Source organism: Rhyacophila brunnea, unplaced genomic scaffold (assembly GCF_057557595.1).
Source record: "Rhyacophila brunnea isolate RB1 unplaced genomic scaffold, BYU_Rbru_1.0 scaffold_23, whole genome shotgun sequence".
In the NCBI taxonomy this organism is placed as follows: domain Eukaryota; kingdom Metazoa; phylum Arthropoda; class Insecta; order Trichoptera; family Rhyacophilidae; genus Rhyacophila; species Rhyacophila brunnea.
Genome location: NW_028232893.1, coordinates 1049164 through 1070861, shown reverse-complemented (window position 1 = coordinate 1070861; position 21698 = coordinate 1049164). Strand labels below are relative to the sequence as shown.

The 21698-nt window shown below is 34.9% G+C and overlaps 1 protein-coding gene across 1 annotated transcript in view; it reads left to right on the top strand.

Annotated features, from left to right (window-relative positions):
* The window catches only part of LOC147069318 (serine protease gd-like), a 32948-nt gene extending 15427 nt beyond the window's left edge, over positions 1-17521 (top strand). The window contains exons 3-8 of the mRNA XM_085950469.1: positions 4148-4316; positions 5337-5781; positions 7642-7808; positions 8893-9155; positions 10753-10897; positions 12173-17521. Of these exons, the coding sequence (XP_085806595.1) occupies positions 4148-4316; positions 5337-5781; positions 7642-7808; positions 8893-9155; positions 10753-10897; positions 12173-12375 (1392 nt within the window). The 3' untranslated portion in view covers positions 12376-17521. The remainder of the gene's footprint in view (positions 1-4147; positions 4317-5336; positions 5782-7641; positions 7809-8892; positions 9156-10752; positions 10898-12172) is intronic.
* The last annotated feature ends 4177 nt before the right edge of the window (positions 17522-21698 follow it).

The window sequence follows — 21698 nt, the reverse complement described above, 5'->3', positions numbered from 1 at the left end:
AATTTCATCAAATATACATCCATCTATAGACACTTGTTGTCCCAGATAGATGTAGCTTTTCATCTGTTCGAGGTATATTATCGATATATATATAGGATGTAATATGCTATAAAAATATTGTTTCAAAAACTTTTGTATTTAAATTTTTGTATCCTTTTAAGTTTATAGGATACTGTTATTTGATGACTGATCCTTATGACGTCTATCTAACCCATTTTCCTTGTTTAGTAATTAAATTTTGGTGAATCCTAGCACATTGCGTAGGTATTGTGATCTGCTTCCTTATCCAGTGGTGTTTTTTGTGGTCTTTCCTTGTAATATTTCATTCCATTATAGGATTAATAATATTTATAACAGACACCTCATTTTTCGACCCTGATTAGCGCTCAGACACACACCACTGCAGTTGCAGCGCGTCAACGCCGGTCGTACTTGATTCTAAATGTATCCTATTTGAATATTGTAATCTCGAATTGGATTTTTTTGTCCAACTGGAGATTAAATTGGATACATTTGGAATCAAGTGAGAGCTGCGTCGACTCACTGCAACTGCAGTGCTGTGTGACTCAGCCATTATACATAATATTATAGGCACAGTCCGTGCCGCCTGCTATATTTTATTAACCCCACCCTCTTCGGGCACCTTACAAATCATTAAAAAATATTATGGATAATTTTTCAAAATAGACCCCTCCAAAACATTTTCCGTCTGCGCGTCTCTCCTAATACATTATTTAATTATACGTCATTAGCAGTGACATCCCGTGGGGGTAGGCAGATTGAGCTTCGCTTGGGGGCGGCAGTTGCCCAAACGGCGGCAAATCGAGGAGAATCATTAGGTGTATATATAGAAATATCTACCCAAACTTAGTAACTATCGGAAATATATTTCCAATTAAAAAAATAACCTCACTGGTTTAATCACAAAGGGTACTATAAAAGTTTAACAGAACTATTTTTTTGTCGGATTCGCGATGTCTAGTTTACTTCCGCTATTCTTTGACGGCTTGGAACAGCAATGACGCGTCCATACCTAATTTAAATTTTATCCAAATATGCCTCTCACTAGTTTAGGAAGTTGTCAGGTGTATTTTGAAATGTAAGTATCTGAAGCCGTAAATTATATTGTCTATTGAAGCAGAGATGATATTTAAATTAGATTTAGCGGTATATATCTTATTGTAATGTATCTATACAACACGTTTCTTAGATATTGGAGCCACGAAAGGATGATAAAAAGTACTGTATAAAAAAATGTGGCGGCATTTTGGCACTGCCTGGGGGCGGCATTTTGTCTAGGGACGTCACTGGTCATTAGTATAAAGTTTTAGTATAGGTAGATATACTTGTTCATTCTTTTCTTCTTCTTGTTTCTATCTTTCTCACCCTCATTAATCATCTGGGCTAAAATAAAAAATATTGTTTAGGTAATTAAAATTAATGTCCTTGGCATTGGGACAAGGAAAATACTATTTTAAATTATACGTCATATTGATATTTCATGGTTGTATCAATAGGAATTTGTATCAATATTTCTATGAACGGAATGCGAGTTTTTTCAATCATTTTTTTATTCAATTGATCATCACCTACTAGATGTGTTGATTTTTTATGTGATGAATCATAGATAGTAATAAACTTCTATTGTAATATAATATCCGTGAGAGAGTTTCGCATACAATTTTTTGATTCACGCCTTCGCTATTTATTAGGCCTGGCGCACATGGCAACCACAACACAAACAACGCGTGGTGTAAAAAATGGAAACACTGCCCTGTGTCTGATAATTATCTTAGAAATTGGGGGCATCCGTTGTTTGTGGTGCAGAACTAACCTGCCAATTTGTAATGCCAATTCTTCTTCTTCTTCTTCTTTCACCCTGTCACGTCCCAACATTGGGGCATAGGGCAAGCACAAGTTGGCGCCACTTCCCTCGGTCCATCGCCAACTCCTGCGCCTCCCGCCATGTCAGACCTGCAGCACGTAGGTCGCTTTTGTAGCATCGCTGCAGGGTGAGGGAGGGCCGGCCACGGCGACGGAACCCTTGAGGCTGTGCCACAAGGGTACGAAGTGCCGCACTCTTTGGCGGCATCCGGAATACATGTCCCAGCCACGTGAATCGTCTCTTCGTGATAACTTCAATCACCGAAGGCTGTTGTGTCTGCTCACGAACTCGGATATTTGTAACGCGGTCGTACCAATGTACCCCTAAGATTCTGCGGAGACATCGATTCTCAAAGCTCAAAAGCCGAGACTCTTGAAGCTTAGTAAGATGCCATGTCTCACAGCCATACAGGAGCACAGGTAGCACGCACGCGTTAAACAAACGACATTTGGTCCTCACAGAATACATGCCAATTAAGAGGGCAATAACCATGTTCAATCAAACAGCTGCAGATATGATATATTCCACTTACGTGAGGTGAGTTAAAGTGAACGTTGTTTTATAAATTTTTTAAATAGGGTATAACACTTATTTTTTACATCATGTCGTGACGCTTTGAATTTATAATTTGTATGAAGTATGCAGTTCGCCGTATCACATTCACCGTGAAATGTTGTATCGGAAATATATGATCGCATATTAAAGACCGGCCAACCTCTTTGGGTCGTATACTGAGTTAAAATTCGTGTCTAAATAAAACATGGTTCATGTTGGTTTACAGGAAGCCAGTAGTAAACAAATTTTGAAAATAGCCGATATACTGGATTATTTGTTAGGTAAGGTTAGGTTAATCTAGGTTATCTCGGCGCTCCATTGGCACGCAAGTCAGACGATTTACAGTTTTCGGACTTTTTTTTCGCGTGGAGCACCCCAGATCTGCGGACTTTTGAATCCGCAGACCAGGCTCGTTGGATTTCAAACATGTTTGATATTTTACTCTCCGAATTGCCAGACTTCGTCCTTCGATCACTATGCAAATTCGATTTAACATTAATATGCAATCATTCGGACCGAAAAAAATCTGTAATTGTTTTATACATTTTCATTGATTAATTTGTTAATTTATACATTAGAAAATGAGAGATTTATCAATTATTTTTTCATTTGTATTTATGAAATTCATAAAAGAAAACGTAAAACTTGTGTTGTTTTCACTGCTATATTGTTTTATGCAAGTCTACATATAAATAACACAAAATTATTATTTTATCGGAAGACATTACGATAATCGCAACTTTCGACAGCTCGGCTTTTTTATTCGTTCGTTGATCAGTAGCAGAGCATAGACAAATCGAACGATTTATTGTCCTCGGACTTTTCGGCCGGACCTCGGAACGGAGCGCTGGCATTAGGTTAGGTTTCATTCTTGAATTCATGAATTTTGCCAAAATCGGCTATAAAAATGAGATGACCATATAGTTTACGGTCATCTCTTTCCGATAAGAAAGCTCACGGTGAGCTGTGCTGCGATGAAATGTAATACGTACAATTGACATGTTACCCTCAAAACCAACCGCCCCACATCTACCAACGCGTACGTTAAAATTACTTATATCTAAAGATAATATTTTGAACAGAACCCAACCTGCAGACCATAGATAATAGACAACATTCTTATGGAAAATACAAAATGTCGACCGCTAAAAACAAAAAACACGCGATTTTGACATGAGTCGAAGATGTGTAGGCATGTAGAAGATTATAAAAAACGTTCATTGAGTCATGCGGGTGTCGATGCAGTGCGGTACGCGTGAGGTGACCTCATTGTTGTTCTGGTGATTTCGGCAGATTTCGCTAACGTACAATGTTTGTTTAAAGGTACAAAATGTGCTACGGGATGGGAGCATCAGTCTGACAACATTTTAAGCTCTTTTATTTTGTTAACTGTCAATTCATGGTGGAACTGCATTGTATTGTTGTTTTTATTTAATAAAACGCATCTTTTTTTAAATGTCTCTCTTAGGCGGACGAAACCGGTCCTAATCTATTGATTGAAAGTGGAATAAGTACTACAAAAAAATTGCGTTGTATTAAATAAAAACAACAAAACATTTTAAGCACCAAGAAAAACGACATTACACACTTTTTTCCCGTAGCGGCAGCCCGTGAAAGTAGGCGACATGCACCTCAATTTAGGTCGCGTTTTAGTTTCATAACTATCTATTTTCACATGCTGATGCATTCTGAATTTTAAAATTTCAGCGAGACGACGTGGGTAAGATTGAGATACTCGGCGGGAACGACGCCATTCTCAACCAAGTCCTCAACGGGCTGAACCTCAACTACAAGGTGCACTTCCCCCTACCCTCACCGCTGCCGAAGGTCACCTCCATCATCTTCAATGACCAGCAGTACTGCTCCGGGCCAGCAGGTATCTAATTAAGTTATCGTTTTTGACAAAGTACTTGTATTGACAGTCGCAAAAATCAGTTTCCTGACTTGGGTTAAAAGCGAGAACACAAAGGGGGGTTCGGTAAATGGAATATTAATTCTTCTTCTTCTTTGCCAGGACCTCATGACTGAGGATCGTGATCTGGATAATTTGGCTGTCGAACAGGAGTACATGAGTATCAAAGTGGGACATAAGCCATCTACGAAAATTTACAGAAGAGGTGATTTTTCATTTCATATATAATGAAACATAATATTATATTCATCTAAAAAACGTAAATAATTTTTGCAGGTACAGAATTACATTAAATAAGCTAAATCCAAAATATGAATTTTGTAAATATCAAAATATAATTGTTCAAAAATACTGATGCCCGCGTTTGATAGACATTTTGGCGTTTGTCCGTTTGTGATACGGACAGACCTGAAAGTATCCACTTTTGATATAAAGTTTCATTACTTTTTTATTGAAATATCAGGATGTTCAATTTTTTTTTTATTGCCAGAATAAAAAAACATGGAATGTTTTTAAATTAATAATTAATTATATTTATGGATAATGTATAATGACGTTAGCATACTGCCGCTAGGCCGGCAGCCATTATATTTTAAAAAGATTATATCTCAGCAATTGGTCAACCTGCCGCTGCTTTCGCGAACATGGGTGTTTTTTATGGATGTTTTGAAAATAGCATCACACGCACTAACTAATTAAAACACGAATTTAGTGGAAGGTGGCGTATGTCCGACTTTGATACCAAGTTACTCAGACTATAAACGGATTGGGCCTTTCAATATGGCCCAATAAAGAATGTTACATTCTCAAATTATATGTATTATTCATTGAATTAAAAAAAATGTTTATTAAATCTGACTATCTCCACGCGCCACTAAAATACCACCAAAACTAATCCCTAAACTGCCCTTCGAAGAGAAGGCCAATCGTCCTTCTTATATGGTTGTAGAATCCAGTAATACATGTTGTCTTCTTCTTCTTCAGACACCTTCGACGGCCCTAACCAATACGTGACGAACATCGACCTCGATCATAAGTTGATGACTGGCCACACTGCAGGCGGGCAACCCACTGCGGATGGGCAACCCACCACGGGCTGGAAACCCACAGCAGCCGCTCCTGTCGGTTCGGACCGCCCCTCGAGTATACCAGACTATCCGAATAAACAAGATTACAACCAAGTCATCCCTCAACAAAACTTTTACCAGAACCAGCGCCACCCATACCAAAATTACAATTACCATAACAATCCCAATCGCCACAACCCGTTCTACTATAGACCAATGTATAATAACTACAATTATTATGGTGACGATCAGTACAATACTTTGAGGCCTGTTAATAATGGTCAGCAATTTCCGAAACCAGCACCTGATATTCCTGAGCCCAGCCCTCCTGTACAGCCACAAATTTACGAGCAGGATTCAAGGTATGCCCCTGTTAATTTAAACTACTCTATTGTGATCCATGTTTTTTTAATCACCCGGGTTTTATCAAATCAAATCAAATTTATTTATTTTACATATAATGAACATAACAAATTATAAATTCAAAGCGTTCACGACATGACATAAAATAAGTGTTAATAATTTTTAAAAATTAAAATACAGGGAATAAGTAATACAATAAGAAAATAAATAAAATACGTAACAAAATAAAAGTAGATGGAAGCACACAGAGTGAACTTTGATAGACCCTATTTAAAAAACTTATAAAACAACATCCACCTAAATTCACCCTCACGTAAGTGGAATATTTCAATATCCGAAGCGATTTCATTAAACATAGTTACTGCCCTCCCAATTGGCATTACTAATGGCAGGTTAGTTCTGCACCGTGGGAGAACAAACAACAGATGCCCTCGACTCCTAAGGTAATTATCAGAGACACATAAGCCAACACCACCAAGAATGGCAGAGTTCACATTTACGCCGCGTAAAGTCTGAAAAAATATGTAGCTAAATAAAGATCACTTCTAAATTTTAAGCTACAGTATGTAAGCATCCCTAAGAGAAAATCAGTCGGATAGAGCCACGGATAATATCCATATGGCCGAAAGTATTTATAATATCATCATCAGCAGCCGGGGTTGATCTACTGCTGGGTGACAGCTTCCCCTAGCCCTTTCCACTCTTTTCGGTCTCTAGTTCTTGACTGCCACGTATATCCAGTTTCCTCTGATAATACGGCTTTCCAAATTATTATTTAATTTATTAAGTATATTAAAATCCACTACTACGTAGTTAGTACACCAAGCCGGTTGTAATATCTAGAGAGACAGGTGGCTGTCACTGAATGGTTTCGCTACTAATATTGATGGTTGTTAAGCAGGGAATTTAGAAATAATGGGAACTGAAATACCTATCAGGTAAGGAGAAGCAGGCAACCGATCGAGTAAGAAAGAATGCGGGATAAATTTAAACACGTGACAAGAATACGTCATACGTCGAATACTGACAACTGCTCTCGGTTTATGCATTGACGCTCATTTATATTAGTGTATTACACACACTATTGCACGTCTATAATTCGTGGTTCATATTCGTAGGACACTCACACATTCAAAACCATGCGTCAAAATTTACCATATTTTGGTATATAGCAGAAGCAAAAGGTGGAGGTAGGCTGTTAAGGTCTGCCATAAATAGTGCATATTAAACGTTGTCAGTCATACGTATTTGTTTTTATTGAACTAAGACTAAAATTTACAGATGGTATTTGTTAGTTTTTAAAAATTAATTAAACACCACCTAAACCAAACCATAATAGTTTTGGTATATATTTTGTGCGATAAGACAAAATTGTGAACACTTTTTCATTAATACATATTTGTTTTCGTTGGATTAAGAATACAATATCCCACATATTTTTGGTTCATTTTTTAAATTCATTAAGCCCTGCCTAAACCAAACTATAATAGATAAAAATATTATTTATCTATAAAATATCCAAAGTTATGTACGATTTAATTGCATAATTTTAGATATTTTATAGATAAACGAGTATTTTTTGACTATTATCTTTTATGGCTTGGTTTCGCAGGGTTTAATCGAAATTTAAAAGCTAACCAACGCCATCTGTAAATTATTATAGTCTTATTTCAATGAAAACAAAATACACATGACTGACAAAGTTTAGTGTGCACTATTTATAGCGGATATTAACCACCTTCGCCACTTGTGTATAGCCCATCGGAATTCTTATTAATCTATTATGTGTTGTTAAGATAGATCTTGTTAGAAATGTCATACACAACATCCATTAATTTAAAACAAATTACAATTCGCAGATTCCTTCAATGTGGCACAACAAGGTCGTACAATTTTCTGGTTGTGGGTGGACAAGAAACGTACCCTGGCGAGTGGCCATGGCTGACAGCCATCATCACAGCCAAGACCACCAAACCGGCCTTTGCTTGCGGAGCAACTCTAGTTTCAAGCAACCACGTTATTACAGGTTTGACCAACAACACCGCGATTTCCTAACTATCGACTCGTGTGTCAGCCGACGACATGACGTAATTGTGACGTCAGCCAATACACGCTCGAGGCATGCCGCCCAGCACACAGTACTCACGATAGATGTTATTATGATGAAACACCTATATGTGTATGGTGACAATGAATAACGCCACTGTCTGACCAGCGTTATTTTCTCGAATGCTATTATCACTCCGGTAGTACGTCACAATGGTGTCATATGACGTCATGTCGACCGGGCGGCTTGCACTCGCAAGGTAACATAGGGCCCCAAGTCTATTACTTAAAATATACTTATTGAAGTTATACTTCTTTTGGGGCGTTTGGTAGAGAGTGAAATTTAGAGCTGAGCGCGCACACCGTTACGAAAGTGCGCGACAGTATGAAGTTAGCTGCGAATCAGTCAGCTGTATACAAACGCAAGTTTGATAGTAGAATTGTTCCGTTGCCTAGGCAACGAATTTATTATTGTCAGCCATTTGCAATTCCTTACGTAAACAAACGATTAAACGTCAGAGTGACAGTCGACAGTAACTTACTTGAACTTGCTAATAATTTTAATTAACTATTTCTTTTATTCAACGAATAATTCACAAGATTTTAAGAATGTACCATTCTAATTATTGAACATACTTACATAATTTTGAAAACACTAGAGAAAAATATAGCCAATAGCAAAAAATCTTTTTTGCAATTATGCATGGCAGTCGTAGCATAGTGGTAATACACAGGACGCGATACCCAAGAGACGCAGGTTCGATTTCTGCTGGGTGTCTTACTTTTTTCAAAAAAGATTTTTTTTTATTGGCTATATTTTCTCATGAAATTCTGTATGTTCTATATTATTTTAAAGCTGTTGGAGACATCAAAAAATGCTAGTAAAAATGCCACATGTCAGATGCGATTTTTGCAAGCTACTGATGTCTATCAAAAAATGCTAGATCTGGCAAAAAATCGCTAAATTGGCAACGCTGTCTAGTAGCATTATACTCTCCTTTAAATTTCATCTCAGTCCGTATTGAATAAAAAAATGTCAATTAGTAAAACACTTACCTTTACAGCTGGCCACTGCGCTTCGAGGAATGGCAGACCACACTCCCCGACTGACCTGAGGCTTGGCTTCGGCGGTCACAGCCTCTACGACTTCGAACAAGTGCGAACTCCTCTTCAGATCTTGATGCACCCACGTTACTCCATCAACCCCCTCAGGGCGGACATCGCAGTGCTAGTCTTTGAGGCCATCACCTTCACAGACTTCGTGAAACCGGCTTGCCTCTGGCAGGGAGACAGTAGCTTCAAGAGTATAGAAGGAAAAAATGGAACTGTTAGTTTAAAAATTACTATTTTTCTTTCCCTAGAAACCACTGATAATTACTTAGTTCAAAGCCGACTTGACAGTGGATCTATTGTTTGGTCTCCGTAGCAGCTAAAGTACTTCTTAAGGATTTACTTTAGAGCAGGGGTTGTCAACCTGGTCTCTACCGCCCACTAGTGAGCGGGTTTTAAAAACATTTTCATTATGTTAACAGAAAATTGAGCCATATATCCAGTATTTAGTTTCGCAGCATCGGCCTCAGGGATCTCATTAATAATTTAATTAATTAAATGTAATTTCATCAGATTTTATGCTTCTATGTATGCAAAGTATAAATAAAAAGATAGATTTAACTACAGTAAGTTGTTTTATAAAGATTTATTCTGCTAAACTTAGCGAAAGTCTGACATAAAGTATTTGGTAAGTAATTATTATTATATGCTTTAACTTGCTGTAGCTCTGCTTTATAAATTTTATAAAGTAAAGTTACTTCCCTACTTTATAAATCAGCATTACTGTGGAACCGGTGGTCAGTTAGAGTGTATGGCAGTGGCTTAATAAGGGCTTGCAAGCAGGGTAGGCGCTCCGGGTGTGGCTCGGATAGGGGCGCAGAAGCAGAATTTTGTTGAACATGCAAGAATAAAGATAATTTTATCCTAAAATTACCAAATTATGGAAGAACGAACCTTATTATGATTTTGATAAAAATTAATGTTTTATCGTAAAAAAATCGCCCGCGGCGCAAATCATAAAAAATGTATTTATGTAAGATCGATTGTTTTGTCTTTCGTCTGAATTATTATATATCAAGTAAGTACTTATAATATGTTTATACTTTAAAAAATCTTTTTTCTTTTTTTTCAGTTTTAGGGGACTGTACAATTTTTTAAATTCTTTTATTAGTTATTTGGCCCCTAATATTTAATTCTGTTAATGCAGCGCTTGCAATGGAAAAGTTTACGAACCGGAGCGCTAGACAATTTTCTGAAGATATTTACATAGTTATCAAATTGTATGTGTATTTTATAAAAATAAGTGTGTTAGATTTTCTATTATATAGCATATCTAGCTCTAACATTTTAAAAATGGAAGCCTGCAAAATATCAATAGGGTGGCCAAAATTTTAATTCTATATCATTATTACCCGATTTTCAGTTTATATGGTTATGAATTCTAATTTGAAGCTAAACTTGACCAAGTCCAGATCAAGATACATTGGATCGGTGAACAAAATGAACATTGTATCCAAACCAGGGAACACGGAATTAATGGGAACTGAAATACCATAAGTAACAGGCAACCGATATCGAATGTGGAAGAATATGGGATAAACTTAAACATGTGTCAAGGATACGTCATTCTAAACTTGTCCTTCGTTCTGTCAACTGCTCTCTGTTTATGCACTGACGCTCATTCAATATTGGTGTATTTGAAGGTTGCAACACACACTATGTAATGTATATAATGTGTGTTTCATTTTCGTATGAATGTTTGCGATTGGAACAATTCGTTGGAAGCTATACTTACTTGATTTTTCTCGAAACTTAGAATATTAGCGTTGACACTCACCCCTTGATCTTCAAGTATTATTTTTTTTGTCTTGCAGTTAGTGGGCTGGGGTCGTGACGGGTCAGGTGCACTGCACACGACAGAACCTCTAAAATTGGAAGTCCCCATCGTCAGCACTGGAGTATGCAGACAGTCTCATGTCGACTTCTTTGAGCTTACGTCTGACACAACGATATGTGCAGGTAATTATGATACATATCATACATAACTATGGCATCACCACGGGGGTGCGCCAAGCGGGGGTGCAGCACTCAGATGCGGCAAAATATTCGAAAAATAAATTTTAATAACATTATGAAAAATAAGTTTTTTAAAAAATCGATTACCTACATATTAGTGGCGATGGGTGGAGGTAGACTGTTAAGATTAGACATTAATAGTGCACATTAAACTTTAGCAGTCATATTTATTTGTTTTCATTGAACTAAGAAGGATTATAATAATTTGCAGATGGTAATTGTTATTTTTTTTTAAATTCAATTAAACCCTGTCTAAACCAATTCATAATAGTTCAGGTATCCATGCTATGGGTGATCCGAAAAAAATACTGCACAATTATTTATTCATACAAGTACATATTTGTTTTCATTGAATTAAGAATACATATTACATGTGTTGTTGGTTAGTTTATTAAAAATCATTAGGCCCTGCCTAAACTAAACCATAATCGAACATTCATAACCGACGGGAATTGAACCCGTATAACCATTGGTGTTGCGATATGATTTTTTCTATATCTGAGGTGTTTTCAAGTTATGTATGTTCAATATTATGGAATGTTACATTCTCAACATTTATTTCCATTTGAGGTTTTTAGCGAACTTTATTGCATCGCAAACCCTTGTATGTTCCCTTATCCACTCATTTCTCTTTTCATCCTTTCGCGATATGCCCAGCCTGCACCTCTCCATACCACGTTGCGCTACTCTAAGTTTCTGGATCTCTGGGTAATATCATCTAAACTATTTACAGCTACCCTTTAACACTTATGAAGGCAACTTGACTGGAATGACAAAGGGATCCCCATAAATGGAGAATACCTGAGTCATATGCGCTTTGCCGATGACATAGTAATATTCTCGCAAGACTCAGAAGACCTACAAAGCAGAATGCAGGAACTCGCTGAAGTATGCAACAAAGTAGGCTTTAAAATAGATGTATCAAAGACGAAAGTCATGTTAAACTGCTTTGGAGGCTAAAAAGAGATCCTCATCAATGGCATTCAGCTCGAACAGGTGAAAAACTACATCTATCTGGTACAACAAGTGTCTATAGATGGATATTTATATTCGATGAAATTGTTCGCAGAGTAAAGCTAGGCTGGATTACTTTTAGCCGCCTGAATAATGTCTTCAAAAGTGAGCTCCCAAGCTCCCGCTGTTAAACCAGTGTGTGTTTCCCGTAATGCGTGTGAAACATGGACCCTAATATTAATTATATATCTTTCATGCTTCCAGGCAACAAAGATGGCTCTAGTCCGTGCAATGGTGACTCGGGCGGCGGACTGTACGTCCTGCAGAACGGCCTCTGGACTCTTCGAGGAATCGTCTCCGCTAGTCTGAGGGATCGCATCACTAATTTTTGTGACACCTCGCAGTACGTCGTATACACAGACGCTGCAAAATACATGCCGTGGCTTCGACAGATTATGGGGTCTTAAAACGACCATTGTTGCTTACTTTCCTAGATGTATATGACTTATGTATATTGTAAAAGTGTTTAGCTCAATGGCGGCGTGGTTGTAATAATATTAAGCCAAATGGAAACTATAGATACCTACGGGCAGTGGTGGTTATGCTTGGTGAGCACGAGGTCCTCTATTCGTCAAAAGTTTCCATTTATTTACACAGACTATGCGTCAGTAGCGAAGGGTAGAGGTAGGCTGTTAAGATCCGCCATAAATTATACACATTAAACTTTGTTAGTCATACGTTCTATATGTTTTTATTGAACTAAAATTACAATTTAAAGAATATGGTGTTGGTTAGTATTTAAAAATCAATTAAACCATGCCTAAGCCAAACCATAATACGACAAAATTGTGCACATTTTTTATTCATACTTATTTTTTTTTCGTTGAATTAAGAATACATATTATTACTTACACGTCATATTATCGTTGGTTGAATAAACTATAAGAGATAAAAAATATTATTCTATCTATAAAATATTATTCTATCTATAAAATATTATTCTATCTATAAAATATCCAAAGTTATTTATGATTTAATTGCATATTATTGTAGATAGACGAGTATTTTTAACTATTATCTAATTGCTTGGTTTTCGCAGGGTTTAATTGAATTTAAAAAACTAAACAACACCATCTGTAAATTGTAGCATTATTTCAATGAAAACAAATGTGTCTGACTGATACAATCTAATATGCACTATTTATGGCGGATCTTAACAGCCTACCTCCACCCTTCGCCACTGCTATTCCGAATATTGGCGTAATTCTATTCTATTCTCACCCACGCAAAAATGTATCATAGCTTCCCCTTATTTCATAGAAATAAAAAATAGTGAGTCCAATAATTAGTAGGTACCACCGACCTACATGAATGTGTTTATTGTGTTATTTTACGAATTACACATTTTCTTTTTCTTTTATTTTGTTAACTGTCAATTCATGGTGGAACTGCATTGTATTATTGATTAATTTAATAAAACGCAATTTTTTTTAGTAAAATATATAGAATTGTTATTGTAAGTGAGCCTTGCTTCATGTTTTCTTTTATGTTAATAATTTTATATGCTTATGCGCAGCGCTCGAAATGTAAAATTTTACGAACCGGAGCGCTCGATAATTTTACGAAAATATTACCTAACATTATTATCTAATTGTATATGTATTTTAAAAAATAAGTGTGTTAGATTTTTTTATTATATGGCATATGTCGCTCATACGGTCAAATTAATATTTTCACGAGACGGAGCGATCATTTTGGGGATGTTACGAACCGGAACGGCGCTCCGGTGCGTTCCGATCCATTTCGAGCCATGCTTATGCGTCAATTACATTGAGCTACTTTACGAGATGTTTGTTGGCGAATTTAAAGCGGGCGATTCAGCTTCTGCGATTGTGATGATGACACACGAAACTTTCCATTCGCTGAGAAGCCACAAGACAGCGACTATTTTGACAGAACGTAGTTCGTTTTTTTACCGGGAGGTTGCTACTGCGCTCTACTAGGCCCACACGCCGGCGTGTAGCGTGTAAAGTTGACCGGCTTTTAACTTTTCTCGGTAGATTGTAAATTCGCCAACAAGCAGCTCGTAAAGTAGCTCAATGTAATTGACGCATTAGTGTCCTTAATGATGTACCTACCTAGTATGAAATATTAATATCCAATTTCATTAATTTGTATTTAATTTTTATTGACGAGGTATTATTTGACGGGTAAAAAGCGTATTGGTCAAAGAGATTGGATCTTCAATCTCTTTGGTATTGGTAGATTATTTGTGTCGCCTTTTGAATTTGTTTTGGTAAATACTTGTTTTATAAATATTATTCAGTTGAAAACTTCCCTCTAAAGCGGACGAAACCGGTCCAGATGACCAGATTTATTTACTAAAAGTAAAAAAGTAATAAAAAAAATTTCGTTTTATTCAATTAATCAATAGAATTACTCATTGTTGCCTTCCAAAATAATATAGCATTCTTCAAGCATTATATTAATAATGAATAATGAATTTTCACAGCATTTATTAGAATAGCACATAAATACACCGTCTACATCAGGGTTTCCCAAACTATGTTCCGGGATAATTTGGAAAGGCTTTATACACTGCAACATATTTAAAGATCTTCGACTAAGTAGAAGTAAAATAAGTAAATCTAAAATAAGTAAAGAATCTACTTCATATTGAAAGGGGAGTGATGATCAATCTCCACTGATGTTTATGACGTACCTATGTACAGGCGGAGGACCATCTTTTCTCACACCATGCGCAAGCTGCAACGCAGTCAAAGTGCAGGAACCAATGACAGGTTCGACGCCACACCAGATATTAGAATGCAACTTACCAATATTGTGCCTGATATCAAGAAGATATGCAATTCAAGGACACAAAATCATTAAAGTCATTACACAAGTGCTTTATTTAACTATTCATATTTTATGTTTATATTATATTATAGTTTTATATTTAAAAATTATTGCTAATTAAACAATGTGTTTTACTAACATTTTTTTTAATTTTTACTAGTAGGAATCCAACCAAAAAAATAAACTAACTGTTAAAATTTCTGGGTTTGCGAAGTGTTCCATTGTAGAGAAAGTTTGGGAAACCCTGGTCTACATAATGTATCTTTTACTCGAGCATGTCTACGCATGACGGACACGGATGGCATGGTTTCGTTCAGCTTTTCGTAACAATACTTTTTTCTATTTGTGCCATATCCAATATAATTATTTAGGTTATCTATTCCTTTGTGTTTCGCTTCTCTAAACAGGGGTGGATTACTGTAGTAAAAAATTGTTTTGGAGATGAGAGGGAGGGCGCTATTTGGTTTCTACATAACACTACTACACTATTTTCTAAACTAACCTTAGCCCATTGGAGAGGGGGTGAATTTTTCAGGCAAGGCACACTGATTACTAAAAATGATATAACACATTTATTATTCATTTAATTCAAATAAATCTTTAAAATATTTATAAGTATTGAATTCTTCTATAATTATGTATCAGTGGAATCAAGAAAATATATCAAATATAGTTTTTGTTAGCCCTTTTTTTATACAAAATGACATAGTTATAAAGTCCATGATAGAATAAATTAAATCATAAAAGAAAGATATATTAAAACGGAAGCTACATATCGTCGCCCCAAAAGCAAAAAGGCACTTGTGCATAAATTGAGTTTTGAGAAAAACGCAATTGGAGTGAAAAAAAATCGTGAAGAGGTTATTACCTAATATTTTGAAATAAAATTTGGAACATATGTGACCTAATTACTCAAGATTTGTCAATTTTTGATTTTTAAGAGGTTTTAAGTCACATGTTACCTTTTTCCTATATGTATTTATGAAAAGCTTTATCTTCATCTTTTGATTTGCGAGCGTCCACTTTACGCTTATTGTGATCTTCCAAAATATTTATTTGGGCCTCTTTGTCCGCTACCAACATGTTTTTAAATTTTTCACAAATTTCACAAGTGCCCTTTTTCTGCAACGAAATTATTTTTTTGTATAAAGGCCCTTACTCACTTTTAAATAATTACACTTGTTACCTTTTTCCTATATTATTTTTGTAAACATTGCACATAGTTCCTAAAATCGTGTACATGTTACCTTTTTCCAATACATTAAATATGAAGATCAGTTTACAAATACACAAGTAACCTTTATTTTCTTTGCTCAATTGTGAATTCATGGGTTTTGCTTCACAAATGCCGTTTTGCCCAAAATGTAGAGAAAAAAATTACGAAGAAAATTGCATTCATAACTCAAAACCGTCAAAATTGCACATGTGCCCTTTTGATTTTGGGGCGACGATATAATACTCAAGATATTTAGAAGATGGAGGGCCATCATATGTTTTTTACTCACTGAAACACCTCATTCCTACCCAACTGATCATTATTTTGACAAATTTAAATAAAATAGATTTTATAAATCAAACAATTCTTAATCAGAGTCTATATAACTAATACCATAAAATGATAGCTCCATATATTATTAAGTAATTTCAACTTTTAAAAAAATCAAAATATGATTAAAATTGTTTGATTTTCACCATGTCCTGCATCCTGTAACAGTGCCTTCAAAATGGCGCCGATTGTCTCCAATGAGCTAACTAAACTAAACAATATTATCGGATAGTTTTATTTTAAGTATGTAAATAATATCCTTATAGGGATTAATTTTAATTATTCAACAATTGCCTAAGATCAGTTGATACATAAATATTTTTTCAATCTTTTAAGGGATAAAAATTAAATAAGTATAAATAATTACAAGATAAAAAGAACTTTTTATATACCACGTTTTTTAATTTTCTGTTGAATCATAATATAAACTTGACAATACTATGTATTAATAAAATCATTTATATTGTACCTACTTGATAGAAATACTGAATAAATATAGAATACTGAAATGTCATTTTGACATTTCATATTGATTTATAATAGTAACGCAGGTATATATTAATAATTTAGTTGCTAGGACCCCCTTACCAACCGATAATAATAACTTTCCATATAAAACCGAATTAACTGAAAATGAATTCAATTCTGCTTAAAAATGGCTAAAAGTATTAAAATAATGCATTGTCGTCGTGTTCTGATATATTCTAAAAGTTTCAAATGTCTAGGTAGTCGGGAATTTAGCTAAAAATCTTCAATCGTCCAATACAAATCTTGGACAAACAAGAAAAAAATGTGCTGGACATACAAGAAAAACTCTGTACTGGACAAACAAGAATAAGAGCTAATAAAAACGTGGTAAAATAGTTTATGTGTTAGCCATATATTAAGAAAATGTTGATAACGTCATAAAATATTTGTTATAATACTTATTAGTTATTATCATAATTTATTTTACTATAATACTATACTTATTAGTTTTTATTACGAGATTTAATGGGCGAGTCGAGCCGAATCGCAGTTTTTATGCTACTGTCAATTATTTATGTGTAGGTACTGTTATATTAATTTAAGTGTACGTATTTGACTTTGTTAAAGATATTTTTTGTAACACTATCCACCTGATTAAAAATAGTATTTTGTACCTATTTTAATTGTAATTATTATATATTTTTCAAAATGTGTAAAAGCTGTTTACCAATTAATTATTATTGTACCTTTATCTAATATTTTATTATTAAGTTCAATAAAATGATGTCTTTAAAAAATATTTAAGTAAAGTGTAATGGCTATTAGAAACATGTATTAATACATACATTAACAAAATATTAATGAAAATGCAACATCTTATTCTATATTATATAATATAATTGAGCGGTTTCAGCCGCTCTAATGGGACATTCTCACTTGATACGAAAAACTTGGTTATTGTAAACTAAAATGTATAAAAGATATAGAATGGCAGTGGCGAAGGCTCCATAGTAGGCGATTATTTGAAGCCTACCTTCTAAGAAAAATAGATAGAAAGTATTTAAATTTAAATACTTAAATAAAAAAATGTGCGGGAACCAATTGAATATATTATCATCAGAATAATAATTACTATTTAAAAAAATATATAAATGAGAGCCATCTATCGTCAGAATAATGTAGAATAAATAAATTATAAGTGACAAACCAGCGCCTCTAGCGAGTATTGAATTAATATCGATTCACTCAACGATAATTTGCCGAGCCTATTGTATAAACTGCGTCTCAAGGGCATTGGGGCAGTCTGCTTTTATTCATACGAATCTATAGGCTTATAAGGCAAAGCTTATATATTTAGTGTCGAGGACTGTCGCTTTGGCGTTTTATTCAAATAATAATTAATAATGCGATAAGTAATTAAAAAAAAAAAAATTCTATTTTTTCAATCACGTCATATAAAGATAGAATATTTTTAAAAATAATTAATAATTTTATCTCGTGATTATTGTTTATCATTTAATTCAGTCATAGAACATATTATATACTTAAGTATATTATTTTTTTATTTAGTTGTTTGTCATATTGGGCTGTTGATAATATTTACCGATATAATTTTAGGTGTAGGTATGTTACGTGTAGGTTTAGGAAAATACATAATTTATATTCATTGCTCAATTCTATAATTCGTCAATGTGCTATTGAAATTTCATCGATTTAGTGTGATTTTGACATTAGTGTCGTATTATCGTCTTATTTCCCGTGAGTATACCTGACAAGTGTGCTCTTTTTCTTTGATCTCCACAGCCTATCTCTTTCCAAGAGTCACACCTTCGCCACTGTAGAATGGAAAAGTAGACTGACATCCACTGATTCAATTGACTGATCTAGGGGCGCGCTTTTCTACGTACACCTCGTCTCGCTACTTCACCACTGCTATTTATCTCACCGTGATCTGTTCAATCTCTTGTTGTAAGTGCGGTATTGCATTATTTTTGTGACATATTATCTTGTAATTTTTTTTTTAGTCATAATAAAAAAAAACTACATAGGTACCAAAATGTGTGAAACTTAGAGCCGTTTCACACGAGATACTGGTGTCTGTATATACATGTAAATTAACGTGACACACGTGTGTCTCTGTCTGAATGCCCCCATTCATTTATAACAAAACACTGGTGTCTCGTGTCAAACGACTCTTAGGCAACTTATAGACAACATTGTTGGTATCGATTTAGATGTTACATCAAAGGGTTCTGAAAGTAGGTTAAGTGGTCAGATAGTAGCGGTCGAGTGGTGAGGTGAGGTGCGGGTAGAGAGGCACCCCACTAAATCCAACCGTTGTCCATTTCATTGATTTGAAATAATTCAAATCGAATCAGTCTATTTCTTCATTCTGTCTTTACGCATATAATTAGTTGCTGTAAATACAAATTAGAAGGTAACCTTTAGTGAATTGTATGATTCGTAATTCCTCCATTAGATATTATGTACCTAGTACTTATTACACTCCTCGTTAACCGTGTCTTCTTTACTCAACCTAACCATCATTCTCCATCATTATGCCAGAAGGGAAAAGCATGATTAAAAGCCGATCATCGACAGCGGAATTATCGAGAGTCTACGCCAGAGAAGGGAACCTGCAACTTTGCAACACATTAACTATGGCTTTTTGAATGGATCCTAATTGTGTAGAATAATTCGGAGGGTTGGAGCGGAACTTATTTTGAGTTGCTTCGCTCCAGCTCCGCTCCAGGTAAAAAGTTTTAATATATATTATATTATGTATACAAATGTTAAAAAATTAAAAAAAGTCTAGTACATAGTTTTGAAATAAGTTTTATTATTTGTCTATTTAACAAAATTGCTGACAGCAAATCATCTTTCATTGTCTGATTCTTCTGTCAAAAAAGTGTTGTTATCTTAGACTATAGATACATCTAGGCGCCACCCGTTGCATTGCTAAATGAAGCTGCGTGCCGTGTGTTTGGTTTGTGGGCAAGCGAACGCATTCGTACACAAATGTTCGAGACCAAAGACCATTTCGCTAGTGCTCACCGAAAGTGCTCGCGCTAGACGCTCAGAATTAAAATATAATTTTCTATTTTTTTTACGTTACATAATATATAGTATTTTTAAGCAGTCAAAATGCAACCATTAGGTAAATAAATCCATAATTTAAGTTATTTTAAAGAAACACTAGGTCACTGATATTAAAATATATAATAATATACAAATAAATTATCACGAACATGTTTCAACTTACCTATGAAACGTAATACCATCTTCTTGCTTATCAGTACGGCTACCATATTTTAATACAACACACAGAACCATCTTTTCTACCTAATTAACTAAAAATATTTACCACTGACTTTATGTTTAACACAAAAAATAGTAATTTTAGCAATACGGTTATCGACGCTTAGTTAAGCAATAAGCTAAGATTTGCCGGCTACACCATAGCAAACCATCTCCCACATCTGTAAACTTTTTATCTTACTCTAGCGCGTGTTGCAGAGATTATAAAGGTGCCGAATACTTTCTCACTCGCACATATGCATTGTTTTTGTTCAGGCCTTGGTTGTTATTTATCACTCGGCAGTGTTGCCATATTTCAAATAATGCCAGTGTTGCAAAGTGTCAAATGTAATATTTTCATTGAATGTTAGGTCTAAAATTTAATACTTAATAAAAAAAAACATACAAATTTGGCTAGTTATCTCGTCCAAATTTAAACTCAAATTACTAGCCACTGTCGATTGATTTGCATAATCTAAAAAATTAAACACACAGTGACATCTGTTTGAATAATTCTCTCTTCTCTCGACCATGTCCGATCCTGATAGGATCATATGGGCCTCCACAGAGTGGTATTATGAAATACTAATCCACAAATTATTGGTATTACAGCGATTGTAGTAAGAGCTTCGCTCTACATTCAACGTGTGTCATTAAAAATCTGCGGCCTGTCAGATACTGCCATAGTAATATCGTGAATTTTCTTGAATGTAGCCTTATTATGTAACTACAGCTATCTTAACGTGGCCTTCCAATATGAAACCCTTGCTGTATTAAAAAGGTGAGGTCGCCTACACGATGGTCCAACAAAGAATAATACTCATGATTATCTTGGATGGAGGATTAAGACTTTACTTACCAACAAAAAAAATCGCATTGGGCTAATCTCACTCCATCTCACGGTAATATTTATTTTATTAAAGTTTTTAAAAAAAATGGCTTATGTTACTCATCACATTGTGGTGAATGGATGTTTTTAACATATCGACTCAAAACAGACTGTCAAATTGTTAAGGCTATACCTCAGTTGAGGCACGGTCTAAAAAGATCGTGGCTAGGCGATGTGCAGATTGCGGGTCGCGGGTGCAAATGACGCATGCCAAACGAAATATAATTTGTCATATAAATCCAACTTGCGTCCATTTAATGTTCTGTTTATTGTTCTATCAGTAACAATAATAATATATTGATTGACATGTTTTCTTTTTAAAGTAAATGGGTAACGTTTTTAGTCATCTTTACACGATTTAAGAATTAATACCCCCGTCGCCATCACGAAACAAATTGACGTGTTCCCAGCTCGACGTTCTCTCTCCGAATGGCAGTGAGTCCAAAATTTCGTCGCGCCTATAGTTGAAAATTATTTGCTGTTTCACGGATGTATTGCCTTAACTTAAACTTAAACTAAAGTATTTTATTGATCGATATTTTATATATAATGTACCTACCTAACTATTTATATTATTTATTGACAAACAATGTACAAAACACAGTCTTTTTCACGCCCAAGTGCTCCATGAAGAAAAAATGTTGAAAACAAATACACTCGCCAATCGTCGATTAAAAATTCCAATGAGAGTCAACGGCAGCAAAAGGCAGTTATAAAATATATTATTATGA